This window comes from Dufourea novaeangliae, unplaced genomic scaffold, assembly GCF_001272555.1.
Source record: "Dufourea novaeangliae isolate 0120121106 unplaced genomic scaffold, ASM127255v1 scaffold267, whole genome shotgun sequence".
In the NCBI taxonomy this organism is placed as follows: Eukaryota; Metazoa; Arthropoda; class Insecta; order Hymenoptera; family Halictidae; genus Dufourea; species Dufourea novaeangliae.
Window position 1 is genome coordinate 2,970 of NW_015374140.1, and position 16,689 is coordinate 19,658.

The 16,689-nt window shown below is 48.4% G+C and overlaps 4 protein-coding genes across 12 annotated transcripts; 2 read left to right on the forward strand and 2 right to left on the reverse strand.

The window, feature by feature from the left end:
• Window positions 1–972: 972 nt before the first annotated feature.
• Window positions 973–2,372, reverse strand: LOC107191433 (tenascin-like). 2 transcript variants are annotated; one of them, XM_015580487.1, is made up of 6 exons: window positions 2,197–2,372; window positions 1,943–2,095; window positions 1,749–1,877; window positions 1,506–1,649; window positions 1,175–1,291; window positions 973–1,059 (listed from the first exon to the last, which is right to left on the reverse strand). In XM_015580487.1, the coding sequence occupies exons 1-6, from the start codon at window positions 2,267–2,269 to the stop codon at window positions 995–997; spliced, it is 681 nt and encodes a 226-aa protein (XP_015435973.1). In that variant the 5' UTR covers window positions 2,270–2,372; the 3' UTR covers window positions 973–994. The 2 variants fall into 2 exon arrangements, with proteins under 2 accessions (XP_015435973.1, XP_015435974.1); XM_015580488.1 differs by having other exon boundaries at window positions 1,021–1,291.
• A 397-nt stretch (window positions 2,373–2,769) lies between these two features.
• Window positions 2,770–6,273, forward strand: LOC107191432 (tenascin-like). The gene is made up of 7 exons (XM_015580486.1): window positions 2,770–3,002; window positions 4,115–4,273; window positions 4,394–4,528; window positions 4,605–4,742; window positions 4,823–5,101; window positions 5,205–5,351; window positions 5,453–6,273. Exons 1-7 carry the CDS (start codon window positions 2,903–2,905, stop codon window positions 5,527–5,529), a joined length of 1,035 nt encoding a protein of 344 aa, XP_015435972.1. The 5' UTR covers window positions 2,770–2,902; the 3' UTR covers window positions 5,530–6,273.
• A 267-nt stretch (window positions 6,274–6,540) lies between these two features.
• On the forward strand, window positions 6,541–12,296 carry LOC107191431 (prion-like-(Q/N-rich) domain-bearing protein 25). Of its 8 annotated transcripts, none has more exons than XM_015580484.1 (9): window positions 6,916–6,933; window positions 9,325–9,711; window positions 9,975–10,103; window positions 10,753–10,893; window positions 11,112–11,240; window positions 11,325–11,585; window positions 11,675–11,770; window positions 11,834–11,905; window positions 11,979–12,296. In XM_015580484.1, the coding sequence occupies exons 2-9, from the start codon at window positions 9,585–9,587 to the stop codon at window positions 12,065–12,067; spliced, it is 1,044 nt and encodes a 347-aa protein (XP_015435970.1). In that variant the 5' UTR covers window positions 6,916–6,933; window positions 9,325–9,584; the 3' UTR covers window positions 12,068–12,296. The 8 variants fall into 8 exon arrangements, with proteins under 8 accessions (XP_015435971.1, XP_015435970.1, XP_015435964.1 ...); XM_015580478.1 differs by lacking the exon at window positions 6,916–6,933 and adding an exon at window positions 6,943–6,959 and having other exon boundaries at window positions 9,141–9,711; XM_015580479.1 differs by lacking the exon at window positions 6,916–6,933 and adding an exon at window positions 7,113–7,326 and having other exon boundaries at window positions 9,141–9,711.
• Window positions 12,297–12,366: 70 nt separating this feature from the next.
• Window positions 12,367–15,550, reverse strand: LOC107191430 (glucose dehydrogenase [FAD, quinone]-like). The gene is made up of 5 exons (XM_015580476.1): window positions 14,973–15,550; window positions 14,457–14,812; window positions 14,017–14,349; window positions 13,537–13,910; window positions 12,367–12,835 (listed from the first exon to the last, which is right to left on the reverse strand). The coding sequence occupies exons 1-5, from the start codon at window positions 15,548–15,550 to the stop codon at window positions 12,467–12,469; spliced, it is 2,010 nt and encodes a 669-aa protein (XP_015435962.1). The 3' UTR covers window positions 12,367–12,466.
• Between the last annotated feature and the right edge of the window lie 1,139 nt (window positions 15,551–16,689).

Sequence of the window (16,689 nt, forward strand, 5' to 3'; positions counted from 1 at the left end):
GGTTACCACTCCATAAGGGTCTTCATTAACATATGCATAAATAATTTGTCTAACTCCGGGTTTGTGCAGTATTGGGGCTATGTATGGAGTCGTCTGGAATAACTTGAGAACAACTACATTGATTTTAAGCGCTTAATTAGTGAGATATTAGCATTTTTCCGTCGCCAGAAATTTTCACTTACCTGTCGGTATGATTTGGCTAGCAGTTTCAGGGATTCGGCACGGGTGGCGCCACCGGTTAAAAAAATAGTGGTATTCCGCGATTAAATGTGATTTTAACAGTGTTCTGGTCGTTTATTGTTATTGTCAATGACAGGGGATTAATCTACGTTCTTTAAGCTACAAATCGAATGCTTGGTCAAGATGAAAGCTGCCGGCATAACAATATACGAGTTGGCCAAAGTGAACTGAACGGGGTGCGTATGAAGGGATACAGTGTCAACCGTTGCAAACAATTGCGACTTTAACAATGTTCTTATTATTACTGGTTCTCAATCGCTAGAGGATATTAATCTACGTTCTTTGATCTTCGAATCTAATGCGAGAGGAAGAGAAGTTATGCTCGTTGAACGGTGTAAATGCGATTGGAATCTGCTGCAATTAGGGTTACCGCTCCGTATCTATCTGCATTAATACAAGTATAAATAATTTCACTAGTTCTGGGCTTCTGCAGTATTGGGTCTATGCATTGTGTGGAAAAGGAATAATTTGAGGCTAACGACGTTCACTTTGAACGCCTAATTACTGAGATTTTTGCCTTTTTCCATCATCAGAAATTCTCACACATCCGTCTGTAAGATTTCGCGGGCAATTTGAGTGACTTACCACGGGTGTCACGACCGGCAAAAAAAAAACATAATCTTTTAATAATACAAGCTCAAAATCCGTAGATTTGGTCTTGTTAGTTTTTAGACGAGAAAAAGACCGAAGAAGCTAAATGTTGTATAAACGTAGGTATGTTTATTCGAGATGTGGATTACAAATAAAAATGAATTTAAATCATCCAGAAGAAGAGCATTAGCAGTATCGCAGGAATTGCAACGGAAGTAAACGGAGGGGCTGAAACAGAGAGAGAGAGAGAGAGAGAGAGAGAGTGAGAGAGAAAGCTTAGAGCAGCTTAAAAAATAGGTCGACCGTATTCGATAGCAACGCGGTACAATTAATTCTTATTAACCTTTGTTACAACCCGTCTCTCCTTTTTTACAAACGCATTCGCCGTTTCGACACTCAAGGACATCTTCGGTACTGTAACCCACGCAATCGTAATCCTTTGTACAGGGATTGTACAAAACTGAAAAGAACGCGTTAACGAATTAATGGATTAATGGATTGTGCAGTTTGTTGGACAAGTTTCTGTTGCGCTTTTCCGTATCCAGCTGCAATGGTGAAAACCGAGATTCGGTGAATCGTAGATTCAAGGTGAGAAAACGCCTGCGTGAACCGGTTGGCAATTGGTCGAAAAAGCGCAACATCGAAGGTTAGATGTACATGTTACAAGTTCTTACATCGTGTTGGTAAGCATTTTCCAGTTTCATTGACGAAATGGTACTGCGAGAGGCATCGACACCGTTCGCTGACACACATTGCACGGCCAAGCGCCTCTTGACAATCGTCGTCCCGTTGACAACGATCGCCCTCCCTCGATGGTCCTGCAACGGCCGATTCATCGCATGTATTGTATAATGTGTACTTATTATACTCCGATCGGTCTTCGTTACGAATCCTATCGCGGCCGCCACGTTACTTACTGCTAATGCAATTCGACGAGTTCCTCGTGTCCAACGCGTACGAGTCTTGGCAAGTGCATTTTCCCTGTCTGCACACGGCGTTAGTCATCGATCGACAGGTAGAGTTGTCGATGCAAGATGCCCCCTCATCTAACGAAAGAAACACCGAAGGAGATCTAATTCTCGCGTCAACGATACGAACCCACGAGACTCACTGGCGATGCACATTGTTCGGTCCAGAGTCGGTGAATAATACGCCTCGCAGACGCAGCTCTTCTGTACCCGGCAGAACGCATGAGGTATACAGTTACGGTCCCTCTCGCATTGTTCGCCGTACTTCGCAGTCCCGATTTGTTGTCCCGCGATTTCTGAAACAATTATCACGCTATTCCAACTACTCTCGGTTTCGACACGACCAGTCGCCCGGAAACGAAAGCGTTTGGTTATGCGCTTGTTCGTTAATATTTACGTTCGAAACACAAGACCGATCCGACAACGAGGAACACCAGGCCGGTGTTACCGAAACTGTCGCTCCTCCGCATCTCGAATACAACGTATTTGCAAAGAAAGACGTTGGGTTTTTGGTTTCCTTTGATTTCACTGCGATCGCGGCACTTTCGACGCGACTACGTTTCCCGGATAAGACACGGTTAAGTGTCTCGTCGTAAAGCGTAGCGGTGCACGCCCTTCCGTGATAACAATCGTTATCTCGTGGTTTATCACCGATATACATGCTCGGTATACGATTCGGAACGGTGAATCAGACGGATCGAGCTCGACGGTGGAAGCGTTCGAACGCACCGAATCACAGGTGCGACTCATCGTCGGTTACGCGAGAGTCATGAATGTATGCAGGTACCTCGAAACGATGGTGCGTTGTGTGCGCGTCTTTGAATCACGGCGAGATAACTCGAACGGAGAAGTCGAGAATTTCCGTGCGATTTGAAAAGCCCCAGGAAAGATGTCGGAGATTGACAGAAAGACGGAATCGAATCGTGTTCCGTCGCCAGTCGCCAGCTGCCTGACTGGAAGAATATCACGATGGTGGGAGAATATGGTCAACCGCGCGTTCGAGCCGGCTTCGCGTTCCTCAGTCGTGCGCTATTGATGCTAGATCGCGAAACGATATAAGTACGCTAGCTAGTTCGCAGGACAAGTGCTCGTCGTCGACCACGATGCTCGTTAACGTCGGAACGAAACGGTGCAACACCATGGGTTTCTTCTTGGCCGTGGAACTTCTCGCGATCTTAGGCCTCGCAACCGCCGAGCAGATCGGTAACGTTTCCTTTATCTCTCTCTCGCTCTCTCTTTACTTGGATCGGACAACAAGCTAATTTCAAATTCACGGGAACAGGCATTGAATCTCGCGATCGGTTTTTTCCTGAATCGGGAAATGATGGAACTCGAAATCGTAAGAAGCGTGTAATTTTCATCGTCGATCGAGTTTCGTGTTTTACCGTGAACACAATATACATATAACATCGTGCGTAATATTATTCTCGTGAAATTTCCACTTCGATTCATCGAACTCGGCCACTCTGGATACCGCCGAGCGAAACGAAGGGATCGAGAGGTATTCGGTGGATCGATTTATCGTCAGATTATTCGTGGTAACCGATGTACATATATGTATATCTATCGATACGACATTTCGTATTTAGGTAACGTCCTGGCACAGCTTGTATACGAACGTCGACGACCGTTCTTACAAAATAAAGACGACCTTTACTTGCGCGGTCTCGAGGAAAAAAGTCTGTCGAAATGGCGGACGATATTCGATTCTCATCGAAAAATTCCGTTTCGCGAGGATCGTCGGAAACGATCTCAGCTATACAATATTTCTAGCAGAATATTTCTACCACCAGTGGATCGCTATTCTTGTCACGGGAAGATTAATAAACAGAAATACAGTCAATACTCTTCGCTTTTGATCCGTGGTCTTAATGTATTTCCAGTGTTTCTGTGCAAGTCGAATAAATTTGGTAGATTATATTTCTTTATAGGAAATCGTTGAATTCCAAAGCATCACGTGTGTATACATATATACTTTACTTTACCAGACGTACAATGTATCAGAGATGCCAAAGGTATTTGGTCACGATTCGTCGACGCAGCGAATCATTCGAGACCAGAAAAGACGTGTTTGAATAGCGAAAGAAAACCGCACCGGCAACGATACACCGATCGATCGTTCGAGCACACGTCGAACGTACTTTAAAAAACTCGGAAGCGACCCGGATCGCGGTGTGCTCTCCGCGACTCTTTGAATCCCCGTTCGAGAACTACGAATTCGTGGCCTTCGACGAGTACGAGACTCGTCTTATTCGGTACGAAACGAAGCTCCAGCGCACGGTGTTGATACCACCGCCCTGACATTCGTGTTGCAGACGTAACGATACCTTGCGAGACGTCGGAAGATTGCGTCAAGTTTTCGGTCCTACTGAAAGACCCGTTCTGCAGGAACGGGCACTGTGAGTGCAAGTACGGAACGGAGTATCGGAACTGTTCCAACGCGGGAATTTTACGCCCGAACAGCAGAAACGCAGGTAAATATACCTAACTACGTAGCATAGATATGTACATACGTATTATACGTATACACACCGATGGTACCTAATACCGATGTCTCGATCGATATTGAAATCGCGCGCCGTTTCCTTTTTCAGGTTCGCCCATTTTCCACAGCTGCAAGCTCGATAAAGAGTGCACGTTCAACAACTCCATGTGCAACACGTCGATAAGCCAGTGCGACTGTCAGAAAGATTACGTTATGTCCACCACTCGGAAGACGTGTCTTAAGAGTAAGAACGCTTGTCCCTCGTTGGTGGGCACCGTATCGACGAGCACTCACGGAATCGTTTTTTCCGTATCTTTCAGGGGTGAACGCGATCGAGTCCCCGTGCGTCGAGGACAGGCAATGTACGGATTTTCTGGCGAACACCACGTGCCAGAATGGTCGCTGCGATTGCATCCCGGGATATCATTACGCGGGGAACGCTTGCTACGAGACTATCGGTAAACCAGAACCCGTTCGTTCGTCGTAATTTCGGATAAGCTCTATTTCGATCGTTTCGACTCGACTCTGTGTTTCGCAGCCCTTGGAGAACGATGCTCGCGGCCCGAGGAATGCAGCAAGGTCCAGGGCGCGGTGTGCATCGAGGAGAAGATGATCTGCGATTGTTTCGAGGAGACGGTGATCGACTCGACTGGGAAAAGATGTCTACCGGTCGCCCGAGAATTTCTGAACAAGTGCGTCGAGGACAAACAATGTTCGCAGAGCTTCGGAGACGCGGCCGCGTGTATCGACGGGACGTGTAGGTGTCTGGATCGGCACCATTTCGAGCTCGAAATGAATCGATGCTACCTCGACACAGGTAAAACACGATTTTATGTTTTGTAATTGTAAACGAGCTTTTCTCCCGTCAAGAGAGATTATTATATTATTATCTCGTATACGTACACTGCACACGGACACAGGTCTGGACGAACAATGCGGGAACGCGTACGATTGTTACCAGGCCGACGACGAAAACAGGACGCGAAAGGCCGTGACATGCACGGCGAATGTGTGCGTTTGCGCGGAAGATTTTCATCGAGAGGATGACGCGTGCGTCGTTAACGAAGGTAAGCGAAAAACCAACTATACGACGTCAGCTCCGATCTCCAGCTACTACGATCTTACTCCGGTTTCCTTCGTTCTTTTTTTTTTTCTTTTCTTTTTTCAGGTACGCGTTTCCTGGGATCCCTTCTAACCCTTTTACTCGCGACGTTCCTATTCGTCGGTCCCTTCGAGGAAATCTAGGCCTCGAGACGATCCATTTCGACGACTATCCCCGCGCGTTGTCTCTCGCGGCGAGCACGCGATTCAGCGCGGAAAGGAAAGCGAGTGTTGCGAGGACGGCGTCGGATGTCGTCGAGATCGTACTTACAGGGTTATACTACTTACGCGTCGAGCGCGACGAGAGAACGCGCCGTTGTGGCGGGTGCAACGAAGCGTTCGAGGACTTCCTCTGCCGCGGACGCGATCGAGGCGCTGCGCTGGTTGCGCGCTTATCGCGCGACTGCTTTTCTCCCACGTAGTTCTCTCTTCTATCCTCAAAGAAACGTGTACGTACACAGAGACCAAAGAAACGAGTAACTCGCTCGCCGAGGCAAAAACTCAACGCGATCGTCTTATCTTTTCGCGAACGAACGAACGAACGCGGCAGAGATATCGTCTGGATCAAGAGCACGTTTGAACGTTGATCGACGACTGGCTCACTTATTTACAGTTTACACCACGGAATGCCAATTATCACAACGCTTCCACCGAATAGGCCGTGAACGATATTTTATTTTTTGCGATCAAAGTTGCATTTTGATTGTTAATCGATCTGAAAGCGTGGAAAGAACATCGTGATTTTTCTTTTTAGAATCGCGTGGCATTCATACGCGAAGAAAAAACAACAATAGAATATCTTCTTTCTTAGTTTAAGAGCGTTCCTAACAAAGTTTCTACTGTTATTCGCTTTTGTACCACTTGTTTTTAATATTGGTAAATAAAAAAGTTAAGTACAAGAAATTGTATGTTTTCCTTGAATTACCTGCCTGAATGAAAAAAGGAATCACCGATACCTTTCGTTCCCAATTATTCTTGCATGGAGAAGGTGATCGACCGATCACCTCTCGCGATACTTTCGGTTTCGAACGCAGTTGAGACGCGCGACGACGCCACGGCGTGTCGATCGATGCGTATTAATCGTAGAACGCAAAATTTCCGACGATGCGTCACCGTCTCTTAGCCCGGCGTGATTTCAGTGCCGATCGTACCAGCGGTTACGTTCAAGACAATAAATGACTCTCGTCGTTCCCGTGTGCTCGCACGGTGAACTTATCAACGCGGCACCGATTAGATAAAGTCGCGGGACAAACGTTGGGCCGGACATAGACACGGTGGAACCTGTTCGAAGCACCGTGCGGCCACTCGTGAAATTCGTTTGTTCGCCAAGAAGGAAAGAGGAACGGAGAAACGAGGAAAGGAGGAAAGGAAGAGGAAGAAACAGCGAAAAACCGTCGAGAAGCTCGTCCGGAACGGCGGAGATGGCGGGCTTGGTAGATCGTCTCCCGATGGGAGGTGTTGCGTTGTCGATCGGACTCGGCTTCTGCTTCGCCGCGTGGAGTGCAGTCGTTGCCGCGCACGGACAGCACGAGCATCTGCTCCGTAGACGTGAGTGTTGCGTGTTCTATTCGATCGTGAGATTTCTTTGCCGTTGCCCAGGCTGTTCCTTGCTCCGATCTTTCGCCGTCGACGACCGTCGGGAGATTCACGCGACTGATATTACACACTCGACGACAAAACGGGATCGCGTTTCAGACACGTTTTTGTGAAACTCGTTGGCTGGTTCTCCTCGTTTAGAAGGTTTTCTGGGATTTTCCATAGAGGATCGTTACTCGACAGATGCTTACGATCGAAGTCCGTTGAACGCTTACGCGACGAGAATTCGCGTGAAATTTTCTATAAGTAATTATTGTCTCTAAAATCGTTGTCGAAGGAATTAGCTGGCGTCGACTTTTGCGCAAGATTTCGACAGATAGACAGATCGGCCGAGGGGCAGAATACGTAAGAAAAGCTTGAAAGGGCGTACTTATTCGCTGGGGAGCAAGCGAGTAAGCGAGACCGTTCCTTTCTTCGGGCTACGCGGGGAAACGTGGGGAGGCCGGATCTACGCTGTTGGTTCTCACAGTTATGGGCGAATGTCGGGTTGGAACCGGCGCGCATAATTAAAGAACAAGAGAGATCGTTCCCTCCCGTCGTCCGATATTTCGGTCTAACGCTCCTCCGCTCCCGAACCAGGGCGATATTGCGGCATTCGTCTCGAACAAAAGGTTGGCGTTGCGCGATCTCCATTACGTAGCGACACGCGACGTGGAAACAATACCCCGCCGTGCTTGATCCTCTGAGAGGACGCGTGACAAAATCCGTCCGACCGATCGCAGGAAGCGATTCGTTTAGTAGTTAAACCCTCCGACACGGACCAGGCGTTTTTTTTTTTTTTCTCTAGATGCGGCGCATCGATTTAAAATCTGTGCGTTGCTCACCTTCGCGTATCGATCGTCAACGGATTGGAACGCCCCCCGTGCCCGAGCTAATGGTGCTATCGTGCCCGCAGGAGATACAAATATGAATGTGTGTGCGTGCGTGTGTGTGTACGTGGCAATAAACTGGCGACGATAATAACGACACGGGGCGAACGGTAACGGTGAGAACGAACGCTTTTTTGTATTGTACTTTGACATCGTCTAGAGTCATCGAAATCGCGGAAACTCATGCGCGACGACGATCACGGTGTGGTACATTATGGGTACTCGAACTATACATATTTTTTCGCGTTATTCGATAGCCGGGTGAGGTCGTAGTCGGGAATGCAGTCGATATTGATCGATGACTCGATGTCAGTGGTATCGAAAAGACTGGTACCGCTTGTACAAACAACGAAATTCCTTCGGAGGCGAAGGGAGATGTTGTGCTCGATTCCCCACCGATAAGTGATCGTTTCGTAATTTACGCACACCAACGATTCTTGTTATTTCGATATTACAGACGGTGTTAATGCCACGGATACGATAACGTTAACGTGTCGCGGGCACTAACGAGTTGAACGCGACGCGTAACAATGGCTTCTGTGTTTGTACCGGGTCATGCCGGGCGGCTTGTTGTTGCGTAACAGACGGAAACTGTGCAAGCGGAGCACGCTAAATGGTACCCATCGACCGGTAACCTTCGTCTGAAAAGTGCCCGTCGACTACCGAGAAACCGTTCGAGATTCGCCGCGTCGATTCCAAGAACGTTGAAAGGACGCGGGATAATGTGTAACGCGTGGACAGAACGTGTAAATTGTTTCGCGTCACCAATTAATCAACGGCACAGAAACAGCACCAGAGTCCGATTAAATTACATTTAAACGCGACCAAGGATCCATGGGTAGGATCGGCGATTCAACGCGTGAGTGCGCTCGTCACCGATCACGCGATTCAACCTGTTACGTTGCCGCTGGAAAACACGGCTCGCGAACGATTTAATTTCCCGACCGTTCGCGAATAATTTGTACATACAGACGGTTGATTACGAAACGGGGACACTGCATCGTGATAATTATTCGTTAATCGAGTGGTAAATTCGGCGGACATTTATCCAGCGACGTTTAACCCGATTTGCTTGGCGATCGATAAAACCGCGGTCTCGCTTTCACGTAACAATAGCAACGAGGCTCATGCGTTTTCGCGAATCCGACACCGTTGCCGTGTCTCTATTCCCCAAAATTGATCCGGTTACACTCCGTTCGGACGATACGGTCATTTTGCCAAATCATCATCGGCAGAATTACCGAATCGGTGAAAAAACCTGTCGCTTGAACTGGCTATTACTGTTCCAAGATAATTCCCGAAGAGGTAATTGTACGACGCGACGATAGAACCGCATACTTATTCGATAATAATCGGTCGAATAGTTCCGTAACGAGGAAAATCGACGAACGGATAGACGCGAATGGCGAGCGCGCGACTGGTGTGTACGTATAAGTAGGCCCGTCGACGGACCTGACGCGATGTCTGACAATAGACCGGGGCTTCGCCGCGGTGACGAGGAGCACGCAGTAGCGTTGTGTAACGCGGACAGTAAACACGGAAGATCGTAAAGAAACGCGGAGAAGGAGGAGTCGTTGCGTCGGAGGCCTGGCCGAACGAGCCCGGACGAACGAGGGAACGAGGGAACGTACGATCGTCCTCGGGATCGGGATCCACGGGAATGACGAAGTCTCGGGCCAGACCGATGGAACAACAACCAGAAGAAGACGTTGTATCAGCGGCGGCGGCGCGAGGATGACGCCGACCAGGACGGTGGTCGGGTTATCGAGGCTCCTCGTCCTCGTGCCTGTCACCGTCTGCGCGACCATTTCCTACGTCCACCAGGAACTACCCCGTTGCCAGGAGCGAACGCCACCCCATCGTACGTATGCGACACAACGACGCTTCTTTCGTGTTTCCCCCGTCGGGGAACAAAACACCGAAGGCGAAATATTTTCTTACCTTCGGTTATCGAACCGCGCCCGAAAAACCTACACGCTTCTCGAAATCTATCGCTTGTTGGGTCGGAGATCAAAGAATGGTCGGGGCTTTTGATGTCTGATCTTTCGTGTAGCAACCGCGACTAATCGAATTGACGTATTTGAACGCTCGAACAGATTGAAACGTGACTTTTTTTTCTTTCAGAGACCTTGGCCAAGTGTCGATACGACGACGACTGTATGAAGAACGCTTACTGTTGGAATCAAGAAGCCTGTTTGTGCAAAGACGATTACATCGTCTATAAGAATCGCACGCACGTGGAGTGCCTGAAGGGTAAGACGTTCCTAAGAAACATATTCGCACGCGGGGATACAGTATCTACCCCCATATCCGGATGGATTGTTAACTCACGATTATTAATTCTCCGGTTCCTCGATGACGCTCACAGCGGCGCGTAGTTACCCAAAATTCCCCGGTGGCAATTTTCTCGTTAGAACCCTTCCGCCTCTTTAATCTCCTCCGTGGACGCGCGTCAATTTAACGAAGTTAAAGTATACGTCCGCTCGGGGGGGAGGTTCGTGGCCCGTCGAAGCAAATTACTACTTACTGGTAACCGCCGTATTTTCGAGGGGGTCTGTTTGTTTCGACGAAACTGCGGCGGTCGTGATCCAGAAAAGTTTTCGATTAATTGTCATAGTCGCGCGAGACACGGAATCGGTGTCGCCGACCTCGGAAACGTGATTCCACAGGGATATCTTCCCTCGTCCGTGCGCCTAGCCGTCCCTTTCTCACGGCCTCCCGTCTCCTTGGAGCGTGTCGTTCGTCGTGCTCGCCGAACCGACAAAGATTAACCATATTTCCCTCGACTTCTCAGACGGAATGGCATCATCGAGGCTCTCGGAACCGTGGAGAATACACCCGCGTAAATCTGACGTTTCTGTAACCAGACCGTTAATTAACGAAATGAAATTTTCTTTCACAGTGGCGGCTGCCATAGGAGACCCATGCGAGGCGGATGTACAGTGTCGCGTGACCTTTGCTCCCTACTCCGAGTGTCGACGAAATATCTGTCAGTGTTCCGACGGCTCTCATTACGTCGAGGGAAGGTGTTACGAGTCTGTTGGTAGGTTGTACACACACACACACACACACACACACACACACACACACACACACACACCCCTTGGTTCCCGTGGAATGCTCGCGTTTCCTGCGCGACGACGTATCGCGCGCAACGATCATTCTTCATTCGCGCGGTTGCTACGTAGCTAACGCGAACTAGGGGAAACGGTGGTGCTGGATTTGGATCGATGGTCAGAGTGTTTCGTTCGCGTGTTCCAGGTTTAGGACTCGCCTGTCAGACGAATCGGAATTGCTACATCAAGGACAGTTACTGCGTGACAGGATTCTGCGAGTGCACGTTGAAGTACCATCCGAATCCACGGAACGACGGTTGCATACCGAGTAAAGGCAAGTAACGCTATCTCGTTCGCGTCGACGTGGTACATTTTCTTTTCTCGAGAGAATAAGTAGAATCTAATCCACTTTTACCAGAACTGGGGGACCAATGCCTGAACGATTACGAATGCGTCGCGGAGAATTCGAGATGCATCGACGTCTGCTCGTGCAGAGTGGATCACGTGCTGTCGAGGGACGGTAAACGGTGTCTGAAAGCTGCCAATTCCGTCGGAGAACCGTGTCAAGAGGACTCTCAGTGCCAGCTATTCCTGAAAGACAGCAAATGCGGTTCTAACGACAAGTGCGGCTGCCTCGAGTATTTCCATCAACGCGGTTCCGTGTGCATCAAGGATGTCGGTCAGTATCGCCGGTGCAGAATCGTAACCGATCCAACATCGCGCGCGCGCAGGAAACTTGACCGATTGATCCATCGATTATTTTTTTAGCATTGAACGAACGATGCGAGAACCACAAAGAGTGCATCACCGACACGTACAGAGACTCGTATTCGACCGAGGTGATGAACGTCGATTGCGTGGACGGTAAGATTTCTAAATGCTTCGAAATTAGACAATTTCGTCGATTAAAACAACGAATTTTTTCAGGCTTATGCGCATGCGCCAAGGATTACACCGTGACCGAAAAGCTGCACGATTGCATCCGATTCAGCGACAACGGTACACGATTCTTTTGCTCTCGATGAAATTGTACTCGATCGATCGTCTTTTAACGATTTCGATTCAATTTCAGGTGCCGCAGCTGCAACACCTTGGACACAACTCTCCCGAATTCTCGCGTTCGCGTTTCTAGCTAGCCTTTCGATATTTTGGACCCGCTAGCTCCAAATTCGATTGTATCGCGAGGATTTCGTAGTGGTATTGAAAAAAAAAAGAAAAATTCGTTCGATTGTACATACGTTGCTCTAGACGAGAAACACACTCGTTGCCAAAGATGGACATCCATTATCTCGACAGATCAGTCATTTTAACACGATTACGTTCCGTGGTTCCGAGGTCATTATTGTAATCAAAGTATACGCTACACCCGTGGACCAGCGTAGATACAAAACACACACACACACACACACACACACTTGTAGACGCCTGTTTCACGAGAATCTACGTTCGCGCGAACTACTCTGTCTCTTATCGTTCCGTTACTTTAGTCTTAAACTAATTTATGTTTAAATACACATCCGCCGACGTGACGTTTCTCGAGTTCTTATTCTTTACATCCTTTCAACGACACCGTTCATGCGAAACGAACACTTTCCAGTCCTGTTTAATCATATCCGCGGCTTTCTCGGCGATCATATAAGCGGGCGCGTTCGTGTGACCGGACATTAAGCTCGGTATTATACTAGCGTCCACGATCCGGAGAGCATCGATCCCATGGACCCGTAACCTGTGGTCCACCACACCTCCGTTCTTTCTCGTGGCCATCTTGCACGTGCCAGCGAAGTGACCCAGGGTCGTGCTCACGTGCCGTGCAACACAGGCCCAATACGGATCGGTATCGAATGGGACACGTTCGCAACCTGGGAAACCAACGGGCAGCAAGGTCGCGTTGAAACGCTGGAAGGCCCTGCTCGTTGCAACTTGTATAGCCTGCGGATAATACCCACGAAGCGTTATGCGTTACGTGTCTTGAAGATTCGTAAAATAATTATGACGCGTTGTCTCGACAGTGATAATTGTGACACAAGATGTTCCGGTTACAGGTGCCAGAAACTTTGCAGGGTGATTCTACGTATCTAAGTAGAAGGGAAATCGAAAACGATTCAAATTGCCGGCACATACACTGGCCTAAAAAAAATTACACTTTAACCTCGTAGCCAAACTTACGATGTGTGACAGATGAATTCGAGCATGCAATTTTTCTTTCACACGGACAACATTAACGAATCTTCTTGCAACACTGAATTAATTAACTCAAACTATACACAACACTATGATAAATAAATTAAACATGTAATAAATTAATAATAAAAATAATTAACAATAAAATACTATAAACAAATTAGAGAGCTATTTCGCGACGACTAGATGTGTACGCCGTGACGACTGACACCGAATTAAGGAATTGTTATGCGAGTCGTACGCGAAGGACAGAAAGGTAATAAAAATGTGTAAACGGTAAGTGGCTATAGGGCCAGGTATATACGGCTTGTATCAAACGAAAGGCAAGTACTTATCGTGGGTTTGGCTAATGTAAAAAAAAAAAGTCGTATTTTTTTTTTTCGAGGTATTCCAGTGCACACGTCGTGACTCTCGTTGACACGAATTAACCGACACGAATGAGCGCTCACCTTCTTAATGCCTCGAACCATGGTTCTCAGGTCGTCTTCGTGATCGTAGTAATTTATGTCGAACACAGGAGGGTCGAACGGGTTCGAGGTTCTCAAGCTAACCCGTCCGCGACTCTTTGGATGCAGGAGCACCGGAACGATGGAGAACGCGTCGAGACCTTCGTAGCCGGAGAAAACCTTTTTGTAAAACTGGTCCGACAAACCGAGCAGCCCTCTGTAACTACCCGATGTGTCCCCGGTTAACGCGCTTATACCCAATACCAATTCTATATCGGGAACGTCCGTTTCCTTCCGTTTATCCGAGAGCGAGTTGAGAAACGAGTCGAAGTATCCGGTGTCGACGTTAATGGAGGATATATTCGGCGAGGGACGAACTGAAAAGGAAACGCGTTATCGGTTATATCGAACGCTTTCGCAGCTTGCTTTAAAAGCTTGTCTTTTAAGGGGCTTATAACACGTTACCTCGTTCGACACCGTAACCCTTGCGATTTCCTTTTTTGTTCACTCGAGACGATCCCTTTCGACGATCTTGTTTGGTGTCGAGAAAGGCCAAACCCTCGGCCCCACCAGGCACGGTCAGAGGACCGGTTCCCTTGACGAAGTAATCGAAAGTGTTCGCCAGATTCGACGCGAGACGGGGCTCGACGATGGTCACGCTCTCGTTCACCAGAAAAGTGAGCGCCGACATGCTGACGTGATCTTGAAGATTGTAACCGACCGGGAGATCCACGATCGCGTCGATGCTCAAGGACGCGAGATGATCTTTAGGTCCTATCCCCGACAGCATGAGAAGTTGCGGTGAGTTCAAGGTGCCTGGATAAATTCGAACGAACGATTAATGTAATATAGGTTGGTGAAAGTTCACTGGCCTAAAATAGTCGTGAACACGCGAGATAACGTAGCGAAATTTTCTCGATCACCTGCTGATAGTATGATTTCCTTTCGAGCAGAGGCGAACAATTTCTTCCCGTTCTTAACGAATTCGACGCCGATCGCGGTTCTGGTCCTCGGATCGATGACGATCCTGGTCGCTCTGGAGAATTTCGATAGATGAAAGTTTCCTCGATCGCGAATGGGCCTTAGAAAAGCCTTGTTCGCGCTGACCCTATGGCCATTTCGTAGATGAACCTGGGCCGGCGAGAATCCAATATGTCGGTCGGTGTTATAATCGATTACATCATAACCCAGTTCTCTGCCCGCTTGGAGAAAACGTTCCCGCAGAGGGGAGACGTACGGCGAAGTCGTGACATCGAGGTATCCTCCGTGACCATGGAATCTGACAGGAAAATTCGTGTCGATGTAACGTAGACGTCGAACACCGAAATCAAGGCCAATTTTACAGCTCGTGGTCTCGTCTCAATGCCACTTTTTTTTTTTTTTTTTGAAACAGACGGATGAGTATCCGAACGGAAAGTTTGTACAATTTGAAACGATACCTAAGATCCGGATCCAGCAGTTTGCAATTCTCCGATTTAACGAAATACGGCAACACGTCCCGATAACTCCAGCCGGTATTGCCCTGCGCGGCCCAATCGTCGTAATCGGCCGGCGAGCCTCTGGAATATATCATGAAATTCACCACCGAACTACCACCGACCGCTCTACCACCTGGCAGGTTGCAACGACCCTCGTTCATCGACAAACAGAAACCCCCGGTCCCGTCCCGTTTTCGGGGCCCCGGCTCGCTTCTGTGCAACCGAACGTAGTCCGTGACATGCAGTACGGGCGCCATCAGCGGGATGTCCGTGAGAAACATCTCGTCCTTGCCCTCCTCGAGCAACAACACGCTCCAGTTTGGATTCTCGGTAAGACGGTTCGTCAGCACAGATCCGGCGGAACCGGCCCCGATCACGATAAAATCGTACTCGTTGGATAAGGACGTCTCGTCCCGTACTAAATCGTCCGAGGTCACGGGAAAACCGGTGAAGAAATGGTACACGGTCTCCAGAATAGCTGGCGGTAGAAAGCATTGTACGTGAGATAGTAGCAAGAGGGTCGTTAACGATCTTAACATGGCGAACCGCGCGTCGAACTGTAATACGTGTAATCTATGCGCGAATCTGTCGCCGGGAAGACAGAAAATCACTGTGGTTTCGACAAAAGGCACTAATTGGAGAACACTTTAACACTCGATGGAGTTGGTCACGGGTCTTGGATCGATGGATCGAGGCTTCGCCGGTCGCGATTCGAGTGTCGTGTCCAAGTTACCCGGGAAACCTCCGGGGCTCCCATCGCGGTCGACTCCCGCGACCTTTGTGATTCGAGATTTCGTTTCACGGTTATAAAATTGGCCGACGCGATCGGTGTCTGGCGGGAGAGAGACCTGGAATTCTCGATAGGATTTTTATATGGTCAGGGTCTCGTGACGCAAGCCGAACGAGACGATATGTGACGCGGGACGAATATCAATCGGGCGATATGCTTGTGCCGAGCGGAGGAATTGGTCGATGACACTCTACGAACAATACACGGCCAGTTGCAACGAGCGAGAAAGCGTTAATTCCGACCGAACCAAAATCATGTGTCAATGTCAATGACAAACGTGGAAGAAGCTAGTGGGTCAGGCTCGATGTTCCGTTACCACCCCTGGCACCGACATTTCGAAAGTATCGTGACTATTTAATAATTTGCCCACGATTGTCTACACTTTTCGCGTGTCATCCTCCAGTCTTTGGCTGGGCAAGATGATGTTTGTGAGATCTATCGATCGATGGTACAGCTCCACGTGAATCTGCTTGAGAAACCTCGTGTAACCTTGTAGCTGTGTTGTAACAAACTTCCTAATCGTCATCTTAGTCGGCGTTAATCGAAACTGTTTAGACCCGTCGACACACTGACGAAACGAGCCGAGATCGAAGCCTTGTTATTAGCGATTCGGTACAAACACGGCAACATTAAACAGAATATCCACGCCACCGATTAAAATCCCTCTGGATAGTTAGCGAACACAGTTCAATTCGATATTATCTTTTCCGTCCTTGATTATTGATTATTGATTATACACTGAACACTGGCGCATCTCACAGACGCGAATCAGAGAAAATGCAGATTGCGCGAAGATTTAAAGGTATGCGACGCCGAAGGTTATGATATTAAGTACCTGTTTAAAAGTAGGGCGTCGACTTCGTGATGTCATCAAGCGCAATCCCCGTG